Source organism: Salvia miltiorrhiza, chromosome 1 (assembly GCF_028751815.1).
Source record: "Salvia miltiorrhiza cultivar Shanhuang (shh) chromosome 1, IMPLAD_Smil_shh, whole genome shotgun sequence".
Taxonomy (NCBI): domain Eukaryota; kingdom Viridiplantae; phylum Streptophyta; class Magnoliopsida; order Lamiales; family Lamiaceae; genus Salvia; species Salvia miltiorrhiza.
The window spans coordinates 9,890,779-9,901,773 of NC_080387.1; the positions used below are offsets into that span (position 1 = coordinate 9,890,779).

At 39.9% G+C, this 10,995-nt stretch overlaps 3 protein-coding genes across 4 annotated transcripts; all 3 read left to right on the forward strand.

The window, feature by feature from the left end:
• The first annotated feature begins 512 nt into the window (after positions 1-512).
• Positions 513-1,563, forward strand: LOC131006539 (uncharacterized). Of its 2 annotated transcripts, none has more exons than XM_057933691.1 (2): positions 513-1,153; positions 1,369-1,563. In XM_057933691.1, the coding sequence occupies exons 1-2, from the start codon at positions 737-739 to the stop codon at positions 1,465-1,467; spliced, it is 516 nt and encodes a 171-aa protein (XP_057789674.1). In that variant the 5' UTR covers positions 513-736; the 3' UTR covers positions 1,468-1,563. The 2 variants fall into 2 exon arrangements, with proteins under 2 accessions (XP_057789674.1, XP_057789675.1); XM_057933692.1 differs by having other exon boundaries at positions 542-1,153; positions 1,377-1,563.
• Positions 1,564-6,190: 4,627 nt separating this feature from the next.
• LOC131016835 (serine/threonine-protein kinase BRI1-like 2) lies at positions 6,191-7,061 on the forward strand. The gene is made up of 2 exons (XM_057945635.1): positions 6,191-6,235; positions 6,411-7,061. Exons 1-2 carry the CDS (start codon positions 6,191-6,193, stop codon positions 7,059-7,061), a joined length of 696 nt encoding a protein of 231 aa, XP_057801618.1.
• Positions 7,062-7,569: 508 nt separating this feature from the next.
• On the forward strand, positions 7,570-8,850 carry LOC131016904 (uncharacterized). Its single transcript, XM_057945739.1, has one exon. The coding sequence runs from the start codon at positions 7,570-7,572 to the stop codon at positions 8,848-8,850; it is 1,281 nt and encodes a 426-aa protein (XP_057801722.1).
• Positions 8,851-10,995: the final 2,145 nt, after the last annotated feature.

Sequence of the window (10,995 nt, forward strand, 5' to 3'; positions counted from 1 at the left end):
CTGATCTTTTTGTTGCCTAATGTGATTATCTTATTGCTTCTAAAAAATGTGAGTATCGTATCCACGTAATAATTTCGAAATCTTCACGTTTTTCAGATATTGTTTTATTTTAATTTTAAAATTCGAACCTTAACCTCACTGCTTACAGATGTCTTCACAAATTCAATCTTACCAAAATATTATTCCACCAACAAATAACTAGTAACACAACGTGTTATCCACAATATGTATTTATTTTTAAAGCGAAGAGGCGCCCGCGACCCGCGCCCAATTCATGAGCATGCATCTATTAATTTGAGTTGGGGGCACTTTCGGAATTTAAATTAAATTGTTCGCTGTGGGTCCCGCTTTTTTAGTTCTAGTCAACTATCCCATATAGCCGTTCTACGCTATAATCAACTTTTATATATATATATATATATATATATATATATATGTGGAGAATGGGTAGCGCTATTCAATGAACTGCTCTTAGTCTATAATATAAGACTATATTATGACCGTAGATCATATGTAATCAACGGCTGTAATCTCATTTTTTGTGGGTTTTTAGTTCATTAAATAATTGAAAAAAATTCGTACACATTTTTGACTGAAGGGTATTATTGGCATATGTTGTTCACCTTCCATATCTACGCATATTCAGTTCTGATTTTCACTCCAATACCTTTCATATCTACGCCTATTCAGTTTCGATTTTCACTCCAATTAAATCTTCAAACAAAGAGGCGACGCAATGATTCTGGCGGTCGGCGTAGATGGAAGAAGGTTGTTGTCGCACGTCCTGGTGGAGGGTGGCGCGGTGGTTCTAAATCGCGTAGGCGCGCTGACGACGCGCGGGGTGGCGTCTAGACGACGCGGCAATTGCAGGTGTGGATGGCGGTGGACTGGCGTGAGCTGTGATGGTGGTGGCGCTACCGATCACCGTCTAGATCTGGCGGCGACGCTGTGTGCAGGAGCAGTGCACGATGAGGAGGAGGCGGTGCACGGCGTTCAACCATTCGCTGCCCCCGTGTTCTACCCCGACGACACTTCAGACCCGCCCCCAATCCCCAACTTGGTCGTACGGATCCCCACACAAAGGTCCCCATTTTCAGCCCTCAAGAACACGCTGGAATCCTCACCACAAGTTTCTTCTGGTTCACAAAACATGGTCTCTGCATAATACTTGATTGCATGAATTATTTATGGTTTATGTATGAATTATTTGTATAAACCAAACCTCCCCGTGCACATACCTGATTGCATGAATTTTTAACTATTGCATGAATTATATTTAGCTTATGTATGAATTATTTGTAATTAACGGCTGGGATTACATTTTATGTGTATTGTATAGTTCTTTAAACAAATGAAAAAATTCATAAGAATTGCAGAGATGAACGACCTCCAGCACAATTTAGTTGGCAAGTTGGGATTCGAAGATGTTCTAGATCTGGCCATCCAAGATCTCCTGGGTCGACTTAGCTACTGGGTTTTGGATGCGTTCGATATCAGGCGTTGCGATGTTATTTTACCTAATGGTCAGTCTCTTCCAGTGACCGGGGACGACGTTCAACGGGTACTAGGCTTTTCAAAGGGACCTAGAAGAATTAAGTTGATTATATTTGTACGTAATTGATAAAGTTGTTCATAGAATAGGTGCAAAAAATTCATCCATGTATTATCATGATCATAGGTGATATTGTAATCATGTATATATAATAATATTCATACTTACTTGCTAAAGTTGTTCATGTGATAAGTGCAAAAAATTCGTAGATATAATATTATGATAGTATGTAATATGCCAATCCAAAACAGTTCATGCAATCAGTTTATCCCAAAACGTACATAAGCTAAAACTAATTCATGCAATAAATGAATTAAAACTATATTTGTTGAATGAATTATTTTTTATTTATGTATGAATTTGTAACGAATCCAATAACAAAGAAAAAAATCTTTAACGAATCCAATAACAATTATCCTAATATATATAACAAGTCCAATACCGAAAATGGAATATGTCTAAAATGTGATGAATTATAGAGTATAATCGTATGAATTTTTATAAAATATTAAACGAATAATACATATATTTATTTAATTCAAAATAATTCGTACAACTGAGAAGCATCGTTCATACTGAACTTAGTGCACCATGCAATACAAAACAATAGATTAAAATAATTAATAAATATAGAAATTCATTTGATTGAGGATGCATTAAAACATAAAGATAAAATGAAACGTTGACTATTTATTTATTATTCTGCAGCCTTCCTTGATTGAATAAATTAAATTCATATTTTTTTTTATTATGGAATGTAATATATTGCTTAAACACAATCCCTTCATTTAAGGGGAATATCATTATTAAAATTCTGAAATTACTTGTGTACCCTATAAGCTAATCTGGCGTTAATTAGATGATATGATTTTAACAAGATCTGTCCGTCCAAAATTCAAAATCTAATGGCCTGGAATTGTTCTTATTTTATAGGCTAAGCTTGAGTTTTATTTTAGCGTAACCCTGTGGAGAATTATCTATAACCAATTCATTTTAATTGGATGCTTTAGAGCATTCAATACATAGTCGTTCAATTTATATTTATATTTTAATGTATTTATAAATTAGATTATAATTTTTTTTAAATTAAAATTTAATTTTATAATAATTAAAAAAATACAATAATTAAAAAAATAATATAATAATTTTAAGAAGTTACATTCTTTGAACTATAACTGAATTGGACCAAATCGAGCCTAAAAATGCTCGAACAATTTGTTTTGGAGGTGGGCGTGCATTCATTTATCGCAAAAGGTTGAGTCTCGAGCCAAATACGCACGAAATTCCGATGGAGCTTCGGTATTAGTCAGAGGTTGGGAACTGCTACTTGACGCCTCATCGTTCCCCTTGAGTTCCCATTATGTCTCATACTTTCCTTCATCCTTGATTATCATATTATGGAATATAATGCACGCAAACTTAACATCGCTCAGTTGCTCCTTCTTCCGTTGACGAGGATTAGTGCATGCCAAAATGATGTCGAAAAAATGCTTCGCCAAAATACTGGATCGATGGCGAAGTAATCATGGTAAAGTCGCTTACCATCGGCTTCACAATCGAGATGAATGTATACTTTATTCTTTCATAGTTTTTTGGAGGGCTGCTGGGTCGAACATGAATCGCTACTTCTATAAAATTACTCACTAATTGCATGAAATAAAGATCGGGATGAACGTTCGGATTCAAAAGGGCCAGAATCTCATTGCCAGAGAATGAGTTGGAAGAAGAGTTAAAAGTAGACATTTTTTTGGAGATGAAGAGGAGATCAAAAGAAAAATGAATGAAATGTGGTGTAAAAGATGTGTGGAAGAATGAGTATTTATATAAGAAATAAAGAAAAAAAAAGTGACTATTTGAGTCTAACGGCTCTTTCAAAATTGGACCGTGAAAATCACGCGCCCTTTTCTCTCTCCTCATGCACCGGGTGCGTGACTCCATGCCTCAACCCGAGCCCTCCTTCACCTGATAGCGGTATGCGGCTTGCGCAAGTCGGGATCGCGCTCGCTTTGAGAGTCGCACTGTGGTTGTTCTTAATGTTTTCGATAAATCTCGAGTTATTTTTTTCAAATAATATACCACATGTGTTTATTATGATATCTCACATAATATATATAAATATTTTATAATTATTTTTCTAATAAAATAATATCCAATTTTAACTTTTCCATCAGGATGGTCAACAACCCAAAGGCTCTTGGGACTGATCGGGACTCCATGGATCCGCGCTTATTTCTCATAGAGGTGAAAGAGAGAGGAGGACCCTTGTGCACAAATCACAAGAAGAAAATGTGATAGAGGATCATCCTGATAGAGCCCTCTCTTTGGCCTTATCTCTGCATAGACACTACGATTCAATAAGAATGAGAAAGAAACCGACCTTACACATATCATCACCAATTTATAGAAGGTCTTTGGGAATCCCATTTTTACCATTCGCCTCCAAATAATTCCATTCAACTCTATCGTATGCTTTTCTCATATCGAGCTTAAGAGAAGCATACCCTTTCTCGCCTTTCTTTTACCCTTGTAACTAATGTTGGCATTCAAAATGGATAAGAACATTATCAGTAATCGACATTCCTATAATAAATGTGCTCTGAGCTTGATCAATCACCCTTCTCGACACCATCCGTAATATATTAATTATTACTTTTGAAACGATTTTATATGTGGTACTACACATGCTTATGGGGCGAAAATCACCAACCGTTTCCAATTTCTCAATCTTAGGAATGAGCCTGATCAAGGTGTGGTTCCAATCTGCAATCTCCATTCCACCATTAATAATAGCAAGGACTTGTTGAGTAATGTAGTCCCCGAATGCTGGGCAAATACGTTGATAGAAGCGAGCATGAAAACCATTGGGACCGGGAGCCTTAGTTAGGTGCATGTCAAACATAGCTCGTCGTACATCCTCCTTAGTACTCCTTCCATCCTGATTCAATAGACCATAAGTCTTGGACACGAATGTTAAGAATTGAAACAAATAATTTATAATAAAATAGGAGAGAGAAAATAACTTTTGTTGAGAATAAAGAAATAAAGAAAAGATAATTATGTGTGAGGTACAAGGGCATTTGGTGTAAATAATAAGTTATATGAAGATATTTGTTATGTGTTGACTTTGCATTTTAGGAAGTGGTCTATTGAATTGGGACGTCCGAATAAGGAAACATGACCTATTGAATTGGGACGGAGGGAGTAAAAGGTTGCGTAAGGCTATCAACATCAATATCACTAATTCTCTCCTCCGTCCTCTCTGTATCACCTTCGGATGGATTGCTAGAATCAAAGAGCTCTTAAAAAGTATCATGAATGATATGTGTTTTCTCTTCCTCCTTAGCTTTCAACTTACCATCACTAGCCTTTAGCACTTTGATATGATTCTTTTTTTGTCTCTTAGACGCTTGCAAGTGAAAAGCTTTCGTATTCCTGTCCCCATTCACCAACCAGTTCACCAGAGCATGTTGTTTCCAGTGGCAAGCTTCAGCTTTGGCTGAGCGTTCGGTTTATTTTGTAATGTCGAGAATATAAGCATAAGAAACCTTGTTGTCTACCTCACGCATGAGTCTGTTCCATTCCCCATTTTATCATATTTCTTTCCGACCCATTTCGTGAAGAAACTCTCGCATCTTGCAATTTTTCTTGGTAAGTCAACCACGTGATGAAGAGTTGCCCATTCACAAAGGAAATCTGGGATAAAAATCTTATTCAAAAATCATTTATCCTCAAAGTGGAATCGGTCTTTTCCGTAACATTGCGTTTGTTCTTGTTCCTGTTAGATTTTGCATAAATTTGGTCTATGATCAGAGCCATGAAACTCGAGAGTTGTAATCACCGAATCCGGATACTGTTTCGGGCACTTCTGATTGCCCACGAATCTGTCGAGTTTTTCAAAGATTGGGTTCGCATCTTTGTTGTTGAACCAAGTGTATTCATGACTACCACTTTCAAATATATTGAAATTTTAAACAGTCATAACTCGATATTTTAATTATTTTCGTATCATGTATAAAATTAAAATCTTTTTTCATTATATTTTGTTCGGAATAAAATTATACAAAAATAAGAAAAATATCTATGCCAAAGAAAAGAAAAAGGGAATAGAAAAAAAGGCGAAGTCAAGAAGAGAGAATAAATGTTGAAATTCAATTTTGATATTAGGTGTTTTGGTGCTAAATTTTGGAAACATGACATCCAAATTTTAAATAATAGTATTAAATTGTAATTTATTTACATTTTAACTTTTTTAATTCAATTTATTATTATTATTATTATTAGTAGTAGTAGTATATATATATATATATATATATATATATATATATATAATATTCAATTAGTTCAATTTGCTCAGAGACATAGCTAGCTAGGTAGGGCTTTAAAAGTTTAATGATTATTATTATTATTATTATTATTAAAAGAGCCAAATATAATTATTTAAAATAATGGGTTAAGGTGCAGATAAGCCCTTGTAGTATAGGCCCTATAGCGTATCGCTCCCCATAGTCAACATTGAATCAAATAGGCCCCCAAAGTCCGAAAAATCATACATTTAAACCCATTTGACTTAACTCCGTCTGACTCCATTAGCCATTTTTTTTAAAATTCAAAATGTGGGGCTCACCTGTAATATTTACGATGGAGCAAGGTTGCATCGTCCGTGAGATCACGGCGGCGACGTCCGTGAGATCACCTCGCTCTCCTCCTACTCTCAACCGCCGCTGTCTCTTCGTTGCAACAAAGATCATCATCATCAACAACAACATGAACACCATCATCACAGACCGATAAACTGGCCCTCCTCTCATTCAAGAAGATGCTCCAGTAAGATCCCAACGACGCTCTCTCCGACTGGCAGCGCAACGCATACCCATGCACGTTTCACTGCGTCACCTGCAACGATCAACGCCGCGTCACTGCCCTCGATCTTGCCATATCCAACCTCGTCGGACAAATCTTCTCTTCCCCATTTTCCTCACTAGACATACTCATCTCCCTCAACCTCTCCGCCAAATCCTTCGTCGTCAATGCCAACTCTTCTCTCTTACAAATCCCTTACACCGTTAAGGAGCTCGAGCTCTCCTTCTCCGGTATCATCGGCCACATACCAGAGAAGATGTTCACCAACTGTCCCAACCTTGAGTACGTCAATCTAGCCTTCAACAACATCACCGGATTCCTGCCGGAGAATCTCTTACTTCACATCGACAAGCTTAAATATCTCGATTTCTCCTATAACAACATCTCGGGCATGATATCCGACTTGAAGATCGAGAGGTGCAGCTCTTTGTCTCATCTCGATTGGTCGGGAAATCAGATTGCGGGATCACTACCGCCGTCTAGTGAAGCTGATTATGCGGCAGAATTTTGTCTCCGACGAAATCCCCTCCGCTTTCGGCGCGCTGAAAAGCCTGCAAACCCTAGACCTCACCCACAACCACCTCATCGGCTGGATCCCATCGGAGCTCGGCAACATGTGTGCCTCCCCTTATCGACCTCAAGCTCTTGAAGAACAACATCACCGGATCGATCCCCGCCGTGAATACTTTAAAATTTAAATTAAAATATATATAAATAAAAAGAAAATTGACTAACGGGGTCAAACGACCATTAGTCAAATAAGTTTAATTGTTTGATTTTTCGGACTTTGGGGGCCTATTTGATCCAATGTTGACTATGGAGAGCAATACGGTATAGGGGCCTCTACTATAGGGGTCTATCTACACCTTAACCCTAAAATAATTAAAATATTTAATTAGTAGAGTTTTTTCTCGGAAGTTTTTTCATATGGACATCCACATGATATAGATCACTCTCATTTTTAAATATAACATACTTAAAAAGTGTTTTGTTAAACCATCTAAAAAAAAGTGTTAGGTTAAACACTTTAATGAGACCATTAAAAATAATTTTTCTCCTCTACGCTAGGGTTTCTCTAGGGTTTTGAGAGAAGTAGATTTTCGCCGCCTTGGTGGGAGTTTTTTCGCTTGGCGAAGTAAACTGTTCTTCGTGTTACCATGGATCCAGATGAGATCCAAAGGCTGGTGGATCAACTACAACTTACGGAGGAGGCGGACGATTCCACCGTTGCGCTTCCGGCAATGCTTACAGCAAATCTAAAGGATAATCTCAAACTTTGCCTTGCGGGTAAAGTTTTTGCGGGGAAACAAGTGAGCCGTGATCAATTACTTCAATATCTTCCTAGCATATTAATGGCACAACAACGTATTGAAGTGGAGATTGTAGGGGCGAATTTATTTGTTGTCCAGTTTACGTCATTGCTTGATAAAAAACATGCGTTGCATGGGGGCCCATGGCACCTTTTCCAAGATCTGATTGCTTTTGCTGAGATTGAGGGTTTCCAGAACCCCACTGATGTGAAGTTCGAGTTTTTTACGGGGTGGATCCAGTGCCATAATCTACCGATGGCTTGCATGCATCCAGATGTAGTGCGGAGGATAGGGGAACAGATTGGGACGGTGGAAGATATTGATATGGGAGTTGGAGGTATGTGTAGGGGAAGATTCGCAAGGGTGAGGGTTCGGTGGTCTCTTTCACGACCTCTACAAAGATGTGTCCGTATTCTGCCGGATGGAGAGATGCAAGGGGTCATTGTTATTCTTCTGTATGAAAAGCTTCCGAACTTTTGCTATCGTTGCGGAAGAATAGGACATCTATTTCACCTTTGTGAGACTCCTGGAAATGATAAAGAAGATTTTAAGTATGGAGCGTGGCTCATGGCTCCCAAACCCATTGAGATCCGGAAAAAGCAATCTTGGGCCAAGGAGAATACCGGAGCTAAACCTTATTCAAGATCTGAGTGGGGAGAAAGCAATGATACTAGTGAGACGTCTAGCAAGAGCCTTTCGTGTGTACCTAAAGGTAATGAAAGGGAGGAGGGGGTGACGATAACTGGAAACATGAAGGAACTAGCCTTGACCACACCTAACCCTAAAGCTATACAACAAGGCCCCACACAGGAGATAGAAAAGGGAGAAGTGGCGAAAAAAGGTATTGAGGGAGAGGGAGGTAAGGTGGTGCAACTGGGGTCTGGGAAGAGTGTCAAGGAAGGAGGGGGCTCGAAATGGAAAAGGAGAGCGAGAGAGCCTGTCTTGCAAAGTGGGAAGAAGGAAGTTCTTTCGAAGGGAGAGGTGGTGTGGGGAAGAGGGGGTAGAGGAGGTAGAGGTGGACGAGGAGTGGGAGAAAGGACGAGGGAGTTCGGAGGGAAGAAGAGGGGAGGGGTACCGGAGGGACAAGGGGACGGGGAGGGGCAAAAAGAGAAGTGGGAGCTCCGCTAAGGCTGAGGAGGGGGATGCTCCCAAGAAGAAAATTCCTCGTACGTTCGAAACTAAATCTAATGCACTAACGGTGGAGGCTGCGGAGCAGCCCCGCCGAGCACAATGAATTGCGTAGCTTGGAATGCCCGGGGGTTGGGGAAACCTCGAGCATTCCATGAGCTTCGCCGGCTTGTTGTCGGTCGGTCCCCTTGGTTGTTTTTTATTTCGGAAACTAAAATTGGTGCGAAAAGAAGTGACGGATGGAAGTCAATACTTGGCTTTGATGGACACTTTGTGGTGGAGCCTAAGGGTGCTAGTGGCGGTTTGATGCTTTTTTGGAAGGAGCCCCTTGAGGTGAATATTTGAAGTTTTTCGAGTGGACACATTGACTGCATGGTGTCGCTGAATAATAGGGTATGGCATTTTACGGGCACCCCGAGCTAAAAAGGCGGCCCCAGTCTTTGGAGTTGCTTAGACGTCTCGCGGATGGAACTGTTAACACAGTACCGTGGATAGTGGGAGGAGATTTTAATGATCATCCTTTGTCAAAGCGAGAAGATGGGAGGCCCTAAAAAGCCATGGCCACAAATGGTGGCTTTTAGAACTGTTATGGAGGAGTGTGGCCTTAAATCTGTGAAGAATGATGATGATTATACTTGGTGTAATAAGAGAGACGGAGAATGGATGGTTAGGGAAATGCTGGACCGATTCTTTATTAACGAGACAGCTTCTTCTGTGTTCGAGCTTGGGACCACTAGAGTGCTGGATTCGTACGGATCTGATCATAGGGCGGTTTTGTTGAAAGTGGAAGAGAGGGAAGAGGGTTCGACTAGGGGAGGGTTTAAAAGATTTCATTTTGAACAAAAATGGATGCTTGACAAAGCCTTTGCTGCGGATTTCTTGATGAACAGGAGGTCTCTAGGTGGAGAACCTATGCATGCTCGACTTGATCTGTGTCGACAATACTTATCCAAGTGGGATAAGTCAGAGTACAAGAATCACACGAGAACTATTGAGGAACTGAGGAAAAGAAGGGTAAGGTTGCTGAGGAATATTCAGAATAAATCTGTCATGAAAGAGTTAAAACAGGTGGACATCGATCTTGAGAGATTAATGGAAGCGGAAGAAATTCATTGGAAGCAAAGATCGAGGGCTAATTGGCTGAGTATGGGTGACCGAAATACTAAATATTTTCATAACTTCGCTTCTGATCGGAAAAAGAAGAATCGGATTCGGGTTCTGCGTGATCCTTTTGGAGCTTTAAAGAAGGACGACAAAGATAAAGCGACGATTGTCCAGGCCTACTTTCAGAATCACTTTACTTCGTCCATTCCTAGAGGTTCCGATTTTGAGCAGATTACAAGGAACTTGACGAAGGTTTTTGATGAAACAGCGAGGGACGTGTTGATGGCCCCTTTTACAGCTGAGGAGATCAAGAAAGCTATTTTCCAAATGCAACCTCACAAAGCTCCGGGTCCAGATGGTTTTCCGCCTCTTTTTTTTCAGAAGTTTTGGGGAGAAATTGGGCCGGCTGTGACTAAAGAAGCCTTATGTATTCTGAACAATGGTACGAGTATCAAAGATTGGAACAAAACCCATATTGTTCTCATACCGAAGGTGAAGAATCCTACTACAGTGGCGGAGTTTAGACCTATCAGCCTTTGCAACACCACTTATAAAATTGTCACGAAAGGTCTAGCTAATCGTCTGCGGGGCGTGCTTGGTGGAGTTATAGATGAGCAGCAGAGTGCTTTCGTTCCGGGTCGTATCATAACGGACAATATTCTGGTGGGGTATGAATGCATGTATTGGTTAAGAGGGCAAAAAAAGGGAAGAAAGGTTACGCGTCGGCCAAATTGGATATGCGCAAGGCGTACGACATAGTGGAATGGGGTTTTTTAAAAGCTATGATGGAGACCTTGGGGTTCCCGGATACTTGGGTTTCTCTTATCATGGATTGTGTATCCTCTGTTGAATTCTCGTTTATTATCAATTCCAAGGTGTTTGGTGCTGTTAAACCTACTCGCGGTTTGCGCCAAGGGTGTCCACTCTCACCTTTCTTATTTATGCTTTGCGCGCAGGGTCTTTCCTCCACCTTGCTAAGATTTGAAACCGATAGAAAGTTTGAGGGGCTGAGGGTTTCCAGGAGTAGTCCTTCGGTGTCTC